The sequence below is a fragment of the Anomaloglossus baeobatrachus genome, chromosome 9, assembly GCF_048569485.1.
Source record: "Anomaloglossus baeobatrachus isolate aAnoBae1 chromosome 9, aAnoBae1.hap1, whole genome shotgun sequence".
Taxonomy (NCBI): Eukaryota; Metazoa; Chordata; class Amphibia; order Anura; family Aromobatidae; genus Anomaloglossus; species Anomaloglossus baeobatrachus.
Genome location: NC_134361.1, coordinates 117,185,667 through 117,199,392, shown reverse-complemented (window position 1 = coordinate 117,199,392; position 13,726 = coordinate 117,185,667). Strand labels below are relative to the sequence as shown.

The 13,726-nt window shown below is 50.6% G+C and overlaps 1 protein-coding gene across 5 annotated transcripts in view; it reads left to right on the top strand.

The window, feature by feature from the left end:
* The window catches only part of OGT (O-linked N-acetylglucosamine (GlcNAc) transferase), a 124,710-nt gene that overhangs the window by 28,561 nt on the left and 82,423 nt on the right, over positions 1–13,726 (top strand). For 4 of the 5 annotated variants that reach the window (XM_075323951.1, XM_075323950.1, XM_075323949.1 and 1 more), the window contains exons 4-5: positions 1,265–1,333; positions 3,806–3,922. In XM_075323951.1, coding sequence (XP_075180066.1) covers positions 1,265–1,333; positions 3,806–3,922 — 186 coding nt within the window. Of the gene's footprint in view, positions 1–1,264; positions 2,842–3,805; positions 3,923–13,726 lie in introns of all 5 variants that reach the window. The other variant, XM_075323953.1, reaches the window with a different exon arrangement.

Sequence of the window (13,726 nt, the reverse complement as noted above, 5' to 3'; positions counted from 1 at the left end):
GCGCAAAGGGTCGCAAGCTTCCAAATCCACCCTAGCTCGGTGGATCAAGGAACCAATTCTTGAAGCCTACTGTTCTGCTGGGCTTCCGGTTCCCTCAGGGCTGAAGGCCCATTCTACCAGAGCCGTGGGTGCGTCCTGGGCATTACGACACCAGGCTACGGCTCAGCAGGTGTGCCAGGCGACTACCTGGTCGAGTCTGCACACTTTTACCAAACACTATCAAGTGCATACCTACGCTTCGGCGGACGCCAGCCTAGGTAGACAAGTCCTTCAGGCGGCGACGGCCCACCTGTAGGGTAGGGCTGTTTTTACGGTCCTATCACGAGGGGTTATTATACCCACCCAGGGACTGCTTTTGGACGTCCCAATTGTCTGGGTCTCCCAATTAGGAGCGACAAAGAAGGGAATTTTGTTTACTTACCGTAAATTCCTTTTCTTCTAGCTCCAATTGGGAGACCCAGCACCCGCCCTGTTTGCTTAGGGATTTTTGTTTGTTCGGGTACACATGTTGTTCATGTTGACTGGTTTCGGTTCTCCGATGTTCCTTCGGATTGAATTTGTTCTTAAACCGGTTATTGGCTTTCCTCCTTCTTGCTTTGGCACTAAAACTGAGGAACCCGTGATCCCACGGGGGGTGTATAGGCAGAAGGGGAGGGGCCTTACACTTTTAAGTGTAATGCTTTGTGTGGCCTCCGGAGGCAGTAGCTATACACCCAATTGTCTGGGTCTCCCAATTGGAGCTAGAAGAAAAGGAATTTACGGTAAGTAAACAAAATTCCCTTCTTCTCCTGCCTCTGCACTAGAAACAAAGTCTCCCATAGCTGACAAGGACCTGCAGTGATGTAATGAAGAGGGGTAGGCCAGAACAGCACAGTGCCCCGCCTCCTCATTACATCACTGCAGGTCCTCTTTAGATCGATTGGGGGGCCATATATACCTGGAAGGGACCCAGAATGGGGGATATGAGTATAGAATTTGGGGATATTATTACCTCCATTACAGTGTCTGCAGCAGACCCACCCCCCATAACAGTGTGTCAGTCATGATCACATTTTTTTACTTCAATATTTCTTTCAATTTTTTCCTCCTCCTAAAACAAGGGTGCGTCTTATAGTCCGAAAAATATGGTATCGATAGAGAGATATGAGAGAGAGATATGAGAGAAATACAGATACATTCTCCATTTTAGCTTATTTGTTGCTGATTATCATTTTTGTCCTTTTTTATATTTTCATTCATTGTTTTTTGTATATTTTCTTGCCAGGATTTGTACTGTGTGCGCAGTGACCTGGGTAATCTGCTTAAAGCCCTAGGTCGCTTGGAAGAGGCGAAGGTACGTTTCTGGTTTACTAGCACTAAACTTTTCTATTGCAGCATCAGTGCACTGAATCATCCGTCCGGCCAGATTTTAGCTTTATCCAGTGTTTACTGCGGTGTGTTATTGCAATGAGGCTATAAATTAAGAAGCGTGACCCAAGGAGTACAGTCTAATGTGCAGTACCTCCATATACTGAGGAGCTGGCCATCTGTTTGGCAAACCATTATAGAGGTTTCCAATCTGCAAGGTACATCCTAATGAGCCCCATGAAATTGTCAGCCATTTCCAATTGGTCTTAGTCCACTAGGTCATCTCAGCTGATGAACTTAGAGGCACTGCAAACCCCAACCAAAGAGCCCACTTCTTTTTATTTAACTCCTCTCTTCCCGCAGTACATGTTTCTTCTTTATGGAAGAAAGGCTGTTAAAAAAACAAACTAATCTGACTGTTATTACTTTTACCATCGTGAATATCGATGTTTTAATAAAGAAGGATTGAGGCTGGTTTGTATTAAGAAAATGGACTGATGGAAAGAAAACAATGGTACATTAAGGTGGCTTCTAGCAGATAATGATCAAAGCAAACCATAACTGAAATGTTATTTAATACTTCTTACAGCTTTGCACTTGGTTGTGAGCTGTAATTGTGGATTCCTGGAGTGTTGTTACAAGCCACCTTGTGCGTCTTGCGCCGCTAGGGAAAGGAGTTGGGAGAAACGTGAGGCCAAGTGTGCAAAGCCTCTGTTACTCCAAACCCCACGCGCATGCAATCGCGTGGAGCGCTAATGCAGCGTAGCTGTCCGCTTGTCACGAGACCGTATGGTAGAGACAATGTATTGATGATTGGGTCTATGATCCAGACTTGGTTAGATGTAGTCTAAGCTATAGACTTAGTGTTATGTCAACTTGAATTTTTTGACATTTTGGGGTTCTCAGGTAATCAAATGGACAGCTAACACATGGCACTTCACAGCTGCTTTAGCGTCACTGGCATAGGAGCAAACCGCGCCTGCATAGGATGCTGATTTCTTTATTTCAGAGTTCTGGAGGCACCTAGTGTGAGACACTTTTCTTTGGCAAAGAATTAAGGAAATACTTGAATCGAATCTGACTTTCTTTGTAATCAGTGCATTTCCAGTATCAAGCCAGCTGTTTCCTTGTAATATTCCCAAATTCTCATCTGCCTTGGAGAGCCTTTCTTCCAGCCATGCACTTTGCCACCACCCCTGAACTTCCTGCATGATAAACATGAAAGCCAGCTTTGTCCTTGTCTAAATCATAGAGCATATCCAAAAGCATTTCACTTGCTTTGTTGAGATCTTTTACTAATGATATTGTTTTATTTTCTCTCTTGTTTTTGGTTTTTACCACTGATATTGTATTTAGAAGGTTTCAGGTGGGTGAAAACTGCTATTCCATGCGTAAGGTGCCTCGCTGAAGGGAGCTCGAGGCCTGGATCTAGGCAGACATGCACCTCCTCCTCTTCCAGCAAGGAACGCACCGAAAAGTCACATGAGAAATATGGTAACGGGTTTGTAACTGCCACAACAAAACCATTTGCTCCATGCCTGAATCCTTCTGTCTTGTGGCTTCCAAAACGGCTTAAAATGTTTTATTTACAAGCAATAAAGTACAAATTTATATTCCAACAGCCACAATTCTTTAAAGGAAAATATACTATATAAGAGAAATTGGAGCTAGTTTAGTTGTAAGCTTCTAACTCTTCCAGAAGTTCATTATTTTTTTTCCTTTTTTTATTTCTTCTTTGTTTGGACTGAACCGTTCTGCTCCTCATCATGCGCTGTGAGCCTGCAGTAACGCAAAGGCTGCGCTGCGAATTGCGCCTTGCGTGCAAAGGAACCAAGTGCTCAGTCAATTTGATTATTAACCCGTAGTCTGTTTAAAAAGGGCTTATACCATTGTGGGGGGGGGATTGGGATCTCATTTGTCCTCCTTTTGATGCTCATTCTACACCATGGGTCAATAAATCAGGTTGGCTGTTTACTTTTGCGAGCGCGTCTGCGATTTGCGGCAATAGCGCGATTTAGCATGGGAGCGCGTGCGATTTTGGCGCTTGCATTACAGGGACCTAGACCTGCTTGCAATTTTTTCATTTCTGGTTTCTGCGCCATCTTCTGCTTTCCAGTGTTGTTCACTCATGGCTGTTGATGAACTAAGCCTTAATATGTCCTCTAGTTAAAGTGCAATAAGAAGAGATTCTGTAGGTGAACTAAAAGAGGAAATGAGTGGAGTTAATGTAACTGAATTGAATGTACCATGGCCTAACTGAGAAATGACTGCTTGCATCCGGGTGTGGGTTTGCGCTGGCGTAGGATTCATCGACTTGCGCACTCGTTCAAGCGCTGGCGAGCCTATACTGCAGGTTCACTTTTTGCGGTTTGGAGAAGGTATTCTAACATTTTGTTTTTCTTGTTTTTTTTTCAAAAATCCCATCCTTGTCTTCCTCTCCTCTGCTTTACCCCTCAAGGCTTGTTACCTAAAAGCAATCGAGACCCAGCCAAACTTTGCAGTTGCATGGAGCAATCTGGGGTGTGTGTTTAATGCACAAGGAGAGATCTGGCTGGCAATTCATCATTTTGAGAAGGTACGCGCCGCCTTTATATGCGGACAGCTGTGTGATGCTCAAGTTATGTCTTATGTTGTATCTTGTCCGTTAAAATAATGGTATAAAACTAATTAACAAGTCTTGCAGAGGCCAGTTACAATTGGGGATATAAATAGAATTATCTACTCCCATAAAATATTATTTTCCATGGAAAAATTGGGCATTGTAGAAAATAGCTTCCTAAGTTTCCCCACAAGTGTTCTCATTGCAACTTAGGGCAAATGTATTTAACGGCTAGACATTCCCAGTCCAAACCAACACCTCTTAAATTGGACCGATCACTAAAATGTGTTTATTTTAAAATGAGATGTAATATATAAAACAAGTGATTTGACATATATTTTGCTCATTTCTTTATCGTTCCTATGGGAGACCCAGACATTGGGTGTATAGCTTCTGCCTCCGGAGGACACACAAAGTACTACACTCAAAAGTGTAGCTCCTCCCTCTGAGCTTATACACCCCCCTGGAGAACCAGATCTAGCCAGTTTATCGCTTTGTGTTCAGGAGGCATACATCCACACATGCATTCTCATCCGATTTTTTTAATTTTTGGAAAGAGTTTGAAGAAAAGCGGGTCCAAGCCTGGACCCCCGGCATGTCCCTTCTCACCCCACTGTGTCGGCGGTGCTGTTAAGGTTGATTCCAAGGCTGGAGCCTTACATGCCGTGCTCCTTCACCATCCCTCCTGGGCTCTGGCTTGAAGTGGGAGCCAGCACGGTTCTCAATGCTTGGCAGGAGACCGGTCTCCATCCGCAGCCCTTCAGGATCCTGCTGGACCGGAGCACTCGCCCCCAGGGACTTGGAACCCTGCGTCTCAGCAAGCTAAGTACCTGAGACGTTTATATATGGGGGTCCCTTGTACTTTATTGTTGTGGGAGAGTGAGCTGAGTGATTTTTGTGACATTTCCGGCGGGTTCTCTGGCTGTCGCCTGAGAACTGCGCCGATGGTGCCTGCGCGCCGTCCGCACCGCTCAAATTTAGGCCCCGGCTTCGCCGGAGGCCTATTTTCGGTTTCACTGCCCTCGCATGTCATTCATGCAGAGGGACAGTGCGGCTCCGCCCAGCGGCCGTTCTACACAGGGGAGGGACACTCCTCACTGGGTACATGTCTCCTCCCCTGTAGGTCTCTATGGCCCTCCAGATCCCGCTCTCAGAGTGAGTCCCGCCCCCTCTCTTCGCTCCGGCGCCATTTTCTCAGCGTTCTTCCCTGCGATCAGCGCTGGCTGCAGCATCCCTGCTGAGGTGCTTGGGGGTCCGGGCTTCGGGATCTGGAGGGCACACAACACTGCTCCAGCGGTCTGGTAAGCCACAACCTCTGGTTGTGGACCTCTGTATATACTCTCTGGGGGTCATTCTGGCAGAGCCCCCACTTCAGCAGCATGTCTCACACAAGGAGCAAGGCTCCAAAGCTGTATTCAGTATGCACTGCATGTACGCTCCTACTGACTGAACCGAGCACCTATCCACATTGTGATGCCTGCTCTAACCTGACGATGCCTCAGCCTGGAATCGCCCCCCCCCCCCAGTGGTCTCTCAGGCTGCTCCGGTCCCTGTGGCTGAACCCCCGGCTTGGGTAGAATCCTTTTCTAGGTCTATCTCCCAGTCTTTTGCTGACTCCATGGGACAGCTGTCCAGGACTTTGCTGAACATGCATCAGCCCCCTTCACAGGGTGCCTCTGCTGCTAGGGCTCTCTCAGCGGAGCTCACAGAGGATTCATCATCTGGTCCCAGACCCCGTCCTCCTAAAAGGAGACGCAGGGCTCCCTCTCCTTCCTCGTCCCGCGGCTCTGTTTCAGACGCTGACTCGCGGGACGAGGAGGATGCCTTTACAGGGGGCTCGGAGGCTAACTCCATGTGCCCCATTGATCTGTCCGAAAGTGACTCAGATGTTAGTGATTTGATTGCGTCCATTAATTCTGTACTGGATCTCAATCCGCCAGTATCAGAGGAGCAACCCTCTCTGGCAGAAAAGCACCAGTTTACCTCGCCTAAGAGGACAAAGAGTGTGTTCTTTAACCACTCCAGTTTTCAGGCCGCTGTGTCCAAGCCTAGGGCCTGTCCTGACAAACGCTTCCCAAAGCGTGGTTCTGATGACCGGTTTCCATTTCCACCTGAGGTGGTCAAGGAGTGGGCTCATTCACCAAAGGTAGACCCCCGGTGTCTAGACTCTCAGCCCGGACCGTTGTATCAGTGGCTGATGGCACCTCTCTTAAGGATTCCACTGATCGCCAGGTTGACCTTCTGGCCAAATCTGTATATGAGGCGGCAGGGGCCTCGTTCTCCCCAACTTTTGCAGCAGTGTGGGCTCTCAAAGCCATCTCTGCTTCTCTAGAGGAGATGCATTCCCTCGCCAGGGAATCTTATGCCCGAGATGGTTGCTTTAACTTCCCAAGCTTCAGCTTTTTCATCCTATGCCATGTCTGCCATGCTGGAGGCTTCTCACCGCACTGCGGTGGCTTCGGCTAATTCCCTCGCTATCCGCAGGATCCTGTGGCTTCGAGAGTGGAAGGCAGATGCTTCTTTAAAGAAGTACCTTGCTGGACTCCCTTTTGCTGGGTCCAGGCTGTTCGGAGAACAGCTGGATGAAATTATTAAGGAGGCTACTGGCGGGAAGAGTACTTCCATGCCACAAACCAAACCCAGGAAACCTGTCCAGGGTAGGAATCAGTCGAGGTTTCGTTCCTTTCGTTTCTCCAACTGGTCGTCCTCTAAGCCCTCGGCCTCGTCCACTAACTCAGCCAAGGACCAAAAATCCAGCTGGCGCACAAAAGCGCATCCACAGAAGACCGCAGGAGCTGCTGCCACTAAGGCAGCCTCCTCGTGACTATCTGTCCGCGCCAGCAACGTCCTTAGTCGGTGGCAGGCTCTCCCACTTTGGCAACGTGTGGTTTCAACACGTCTCCGATCAGTGGGTGCGGGATATCATCTCCCACGGCTACAGGATAGAATTCTCTTCCAGCTCGCCAAACAGATTTTTTCTGTCAACTTCCCCCTGCTCCAAGGCCGCCGCCTTCTCTCAGGCCGTGGCATCCTTGCAGGCCAACGGAGTAATTGTACCGGTTCCCGCCCGGGAACGGTTCAGAGGTTTCTACTCAAATCTCTTCCTAGTCCCCCAAAAGGACGGTTCCTTCCGGCCCATCCTGGATCTCAAGCTTCTCAACAAGCATGTTCAGGTGCGGCATTTTCGCATGGAGTCTCTGCGGTCAGTCATTGCCTCAATGACCCAAGGGGATTTCCTGGCATCCATCGACATCAGAGATGCCTATCTGCATGTGCCAATTGCAGTTTCACACCAGCGTTGGCTACGTTTTGCAATCGGAGAGGAACATTTCCAATTCGTGGCTCTCCCCTTCGGGTTAGCCACGGCCCCTCGGGTATTCACCAAGGTCATGGCAGCAGTGGTTGCGGTTCTGCACCTCCAGGGGTTGGCAGTGCTCCCTTACCTGGACGACCTTCTAGTCAAGGCTTCATCCAGCGCAGACTGTCAGCGGAGTGTCTCGCTCACTCTCGCCACTCTAGCCCAATTCGGGTGGCTTGTCAATCTGTCCAAATCCACTCTGACTCCGACCCAGAGGCTCACGTACCTAGGGATGCAGTTCGAGACTCTGCCGGCACTTGTGAAGCTGCCCTTAGTCAAACAGCAGTCCCTCCAACTGGCGGTGCGCTCTCTGCTGAGGCCCCACCGTTATTCCATCAGGCACCTGATGCAGGTGCTGGGTCAGATGGTGGCGTCAATGGAGGCTGTTCCCTTTGCCCAGTTCCATCTGCGTCCTCTGCAGCTGGACATTCTCCGCTGTTGGGACAAGCGGCCTTCCTCCTTGCACAGGCTAGTGGCTCTGTCGCCACAGACCAGGAGCTCTCTTCAGTGGTGGCTTCGGCCCCTCTCTCTGTCTCAGGGGCGCTCCTTCCTGGCCCCGTCCTGGGTGATCCTCACCACGGATGCCAGTCTATCCGGCTGGGGAGCGGTATGTCTCCACCACCGAGCGCAGGGCACTTGGACTCCGTCCGAGTCAGCCCTCTCGATCAATGTGCTGGAAACCAGAGCTGTGTTTCTAGCTCTCCTAGCCTTTCACCACCTGTTGGCGGGCAAGCACATCCAAGTCCAGTCAGACAACGCTACAGCGGTTGCCTACATCAATCACCAAGGCGGGACACGCAGCCGCCTGGCAATGTTGGAGGTTCAACGCATCCTTCAATGGACGGAGGAGTCCAAGTCCACCATATCCGCAGTCCACATCCCAGGCGTGGAAAACTGAGAAGCAGATTATCTCAGCCGTCAAACCGTGGACAGTGGCGAGTGGTCCCTGCATCCGGCAGTGTTTCAGTCAATCTGCCGCAAGTGGGGCACTCCGGACGTGGACCTAATGGCATCCCGTCACAACAACAAGGTTCCGGTTTACGTGGCTCGCTCCCACGATCTTCAGGCCTTTGCAGCGGACGCTCTGGTTCAAGACTGGTCCCAGTTTCGTCTGTCCTACGTGTTTCCCCCTCTAGCTCTCTTGCCCAGAGTCCTGCGCAAGATCAGAATGGAGGGCCGTCGAGTCATCCTCATTGCTCCGGACTGGCCCAGGCGAGCTTGGTACCCAGACCTGCTCCATCTGTCCGTAGAGGTGCCGTGGCATCTTCCGGACCGTCCAGACCTTCTCTCACAAGGTCCGTTTTTCCGCCAGAATTCTGCGGCTCTCAGATTGACGGCGTGGCTCTTGAGTCCTGGATCTTGACGGCTTCTGGTATCCCCCTGAAGTCATCTCCACTATGACTCGGGCACGTAAGTCTTCCTCTGCCAAGATCTATCACAGGACTTGGAAGATTTTCCTGTCCTGGTGTCGCTCTTCCGGCCATTCTCCTTGGCCTTTTTCCTTGCCGACCCTTCTGTCTTTTCTACAGTCCGGTCTGCAGCTAGGACTGTCCCTCAACTCTCTCAAGGGACAAGTCTCAGCTTTGTCAGTTCTGTTCCAGCAGTGTATCGCCCGGCTGGCTCAGGTCCGCACCTTCATGCAAGGTGTGTCTCACATCATCCCGCCTTACCGGCGGCCCTTGGATCCCTGGGACCTCAATTTGGTTCTCACGGTTTTGCAGAAACCCCCCTTTGAGCCTCTTAGGGAGGTTTCTTTGTTTCGTCTTTCACAGAAGGTGGTCTTTCTAGTGGCCATAACTTCCCTTAGGAGAGTCTCTGATTTAGCTGCGCTCTCTTCGGAGTCACCTTTTTTGGTTTTTCATCAAGACAAGGTGGTTCTCCGTCCGACTCCGGACTTTCTCCCTAAGGTGGTTTCTCCTTTCCACCTTAACCAGGACATTACCCTACCTTCCTTTTGTCCGGCTCCTGTTCATCGCTTTGAAAAAGCGTTGCATACTCTGGATCTGGTGCGGGCGCTCCGGATCTATGTGTCTCGCACCGCTGCTCTTAGGCGGTGCACCTCTCTTTTTGTGCTAACCACAGGTCGGCGTAAGGGCCTCTCTGCTTCTAAGCCGATCTTAGCCCGTTGGATTAGGTCGACCATTTCGGATGCCTACCAGTGTTCTCAGGTGCCTCTCCCGCCGGGGATCAAGGCACACTCGACCAGAGCTGTCTGTGCCTCTTGGACTTTCAGGCACCAGGCTACGGCTCAGCAAGTCTGTCAGGCTGCCACTTGGACTAGCCTGCATACCTTTTCAAAGCACTACCAAGTGCATGCTCATGCTTCGGCAGATGCATCCTTCAGGCGGCTGTCGCCCACTTGTGAAATTAGGCTCCGCCTACTTCTCAGTTTTTCTGTTTATACTTACCGATGGACTGCTTTGAGACGTCCCAATGTCTGGGTCTCCCATAGGAACGATAAAGAAAAAGAGAATTTTGTTTACTTACCGTAAATTCTTTTTCTTATAGTTCCGTATTGGGAGACCCAGCTCCCTCCCTGTTGCCTGTTGGCAGTTTCTTGTTTCGCGTGTTATCACCGGTTGTTGTCGTAGACAGAGGCTCCGGTTGTTCCGGTTCTTGCTCTGTTTTTACTTGTGGGTGGCTATTCTCCTTCAGCTTTTGCACTAAACTGGCTAGATCTGGTTCTCCAGGGGGTGTATAAGCTCAGAGGGAGGAGCTACACTTTTTTTTAGTGTAGTACTTTGTGTGTCCTCCGGAGGCAGAAGCTATACACCCAATGTCTGGGTCTCCCAATACGGAACTATAAGAAAAAGAATTTACGGTAAGTAAACAAAATTCTCTTTTTTTGTTACATTTATTTTTGTGGCAAAAACCTATTATGCAAATAAACCAACTTCAAGAAGTTCCCATGTACCTCTGCTTTGCCGACATCATTTTCCCATGATTCATAGTATCAAAGGAAAAAAATGAGTTCTTGCTCCATCTTTCATTATTCCTTGTAGAGTCTCCAGGAAATTCCACAGACTTCAATTCCATTGAGAACCTGTTGTCAATCCTCAAAAGGCAGGTGACAAAACCCTGAAATTCAGCCAGCATTTGTCCCAGAAGCGGCTATCCAGCTGCCAGGGCAAATTAATATATATTTATTTATATAGCGCTGTTAATTCCACTGCAATTTACATACAATGGCAACACTGTCACCATTTGGGGCTCACAATCTAAGTTCCCTATGAGTATGTTTTTCTTCGGCGCTCTATTGGGAGACCCAGACGATTGGGTGTATAGCACTGCCTCCGGAGGCCACACAAAGCAATTACACTAAAAAGTGTAAGGCCCCTCCCCTTCTGGCTATACACCCCCAGTGGGATCACTGGCTCACCAGTTTTCTGCTTTGTGCGAAGGAGGTCAGACATCCACGCATAGCTCCACTGTTTTTAGTCAGCAGTAGCTGCTGGCTATATCGGATGGAAGAAAAGAGGGCCCATATGGGGCCCCCAGTATGCTCCCTTCTCACCCGCGGTGGTGCTTGTAAGGTTGAGGTACCTATTGCTGGTACAGAGGCTGGAGCCCACATGCTGTTTTCCTTCCACATCCCCTGGAGGGCTCTGTGGAAGTGGGATCTTGCCGGTCCCCAAGCCCTGAGGCCGGGCTCCATCCACAGACCCAGAGAACCTGCTGGATTTGGAGCGGGAGTGCCGTTCAGGGACAAGGCCCTGCAACTTTCAGGTACTCTGTGTCCCCGGCAGGCACGGACACTCTCAAGGCTTGCTGAGCGTTATAGTGCGCCGGGGACAGTAGCGCTGTGCGCTGGGGTTAGGTCACTGCAGCTTTGCTGAGTGACGTTACATGTTGGGAACTACTGCGCCGACCGCTCCTGGAGCGGCGGCGCAGCTGCGACTTGTGGTGCGCCGGGGACTTCGCGCCGACCGCGCTTTTACGGCGGCGGCGCTTCTAACTTTAGCCCCCGGCTTCTGCGGCCTAGCGCCGCTTCGTTCCCGCCCCCACCCTGTCAATCAGGGTAGGGGAGAGACGCTGCTCAATGGGCAGCGCCGAGGGCTGGAGCTTTATTTACATGCTCCAGCCCTCTCACTAGGCACAGTGGGAAGCAGGCTTCCCGCTCTTCGTCTGTATACGCCCAGGGCCCGCCCCCCCTCTCCACAAGGACGCCGGCAGCCATTACACATGCAGTCTGGCTGGGGAAAGGCAGCAGGCTCTGGGAGACCCAGACTAAAGGGATTTCGGCGACCACACACCCGCTCCTAAGCGGGCGGTAAGCAGCACATTAGTGCTGGCCCCACTAGTGCCTCAGTGTTATATTAGTGTACTTTTTTCTTGGTACCATATATATATATATAGTTGCACTGTAAGGTCGCTTCTTGGCTGGACACCCTGTACTGCTCTGAGGAGGCAGCAACATGTCATCCGCAAAACGCAAGGGTGCCAAGGCACAGGCTGTGTACACTGTTTGTACTGCATGTGGGGCTAATCTACCAGCAGGCTCCAACGACTCTCATTGTGTGCAATGTTCAGTCCCAGTGGCACTTCGTCAGCCAGAGCCTATGGTGGTAGTGGCCCAGGCAGAGACGCCTGTGAACCCTGCCCCGGTGACGGGGACAGACTTTGCAGTTTTTGCCGATAAAATGTCTGTGACTATGACAAAAATCCTGGAGACCTTGCAGTCCAGGCCAGTTACTCAGACCATGGACACTGCTGTGCCTATGTTCCCTGGTCCCCCTCAGTTGGAACTAATCCGTACTTCAAGGGGGTCTCAAGCATCACAGGCTGAAGTCTCTGACTCAGATGACAGTCCCAGGCAGCCTAAGCGAGCTCGCTGGGAAAGACCCTCGACGTCATCACACTGCTCAGGGTCTCAGCGAGAAGAGTCTCTCTGTGATGTGACTGAGGACGGTGATCAGGATTCCAATCCTGAGGCCCCTCTCAATCTGGATGCCCCTGATGGTGACGCCATGGTTAATGACCTTATATCGGCAATTAATAGACTGTTGGATATTTCTCCCCCAGCTCCTTCAGCAGAGGAGGCAGCTGCACAGCAGGAGAAGTTCCATTTCCTGTATCCCAAGCGTAAATTAAGTGCTTTTTTGGACCACTCTGACTTCAGAGAGTCAATCCAGAAACACGACGCTCATCCAGACAAGCGTTTCTCTAAACGTTCTAAGGATACCCGTTATCCTTTTCCCTCTGAGGTGGCCAAACGCTGGACCCAGTGTCCAAAGGTGGATCCCCCAATTTCCAAGCTTGCGGCTAGATCCATAGTCGCAGTAGAGGATGGCGCTTCACTTAAAGATGCCAACGACAGACAGATGGACCTTTGGTTGAAATCTGTCTATGAAGCTATCGGCGCGTCGTTTGCTCCAGCATTCGCGGCCGTGTGGGCACTCCAAGCTATTTCAGCTGGTTTAACACAGGTGGATGCTATCATACATCCAGCAGTACCGCAGGTGGCGTCCCTAACTTCGCAAATGTCTGCGTTTGCGACCTATGCTATCAATGCTGTCCTAGAATCTACGAGCCGTACCGCTATGGCGTCCGCCAATTCTGTGGTTTTGCGCAGAGCCTTGTGGTTAAAGGACTGGAAAGCAGATGCTGGTTCCAAAAAATGCTTAACCAGCTTGCCATTATCTAGAGACAGACTGTTTGGTGAGCCATTGGCTGAAATCATAAAACAGTCCAAGGGTAAGGACTCTTCCTTACCACAGCCCAGAGCAAGTAAACCTCAACAGAAAAAGTGGCAGTCGAGGTTTCGCTCCTTTCGAGGCTCGGGCAAGGCCCAATTCTCCTCGTCCAAAAGGACTCAGAAAGAACAAGGGAGCTCAGATTCCTGGCGGGCTCACTCACGCCCCAGGAAAGCAAATGGAGGAACCGCTTCCAAAGCGGCTACCTCATGACTTTCGGCCTCCTCCCTCCGCATCATCGGTCGGTGGCAGGCTCTCCCGCTTTTGCGACATTTGGCTGTCACAGGTCAAAGACCGGTGGGTAACAGACATTTTGTCTCGCGGGTACAGAATCGAGTTCAGTTCTCGGCCTCCACTTCGGTTCTTCAGAACCTCCCCACACCCCAACCGAGCAGATGCTCTGCTGCAGGCGGTGGACTCTCTAAGAGCAGAAGGAGTCGTGATCCCTGTCCCCCCTCAGGAACGGGGGCGAGGATTTTACTCCAATCTCTTTGTCGTTCCAAAAAAGGACTGCTCCTTCCGTCCTGTTCTGGACCTAAAACTGCTCAACAAGCATGTGAACGCCAGGCGGTTCCGGATGGAATCCCTCCGCTCAGTCATTGCCTCAATGTCTCAAGGAGATTTCCTAGCATCAATAGACATCAAAGATGCTTATCTCCACGTGCCGATTGCTACAGAGCACCAACGCTTTCTACGCTTCGTGATAGGAGACGACCATCTTCAGTTCGT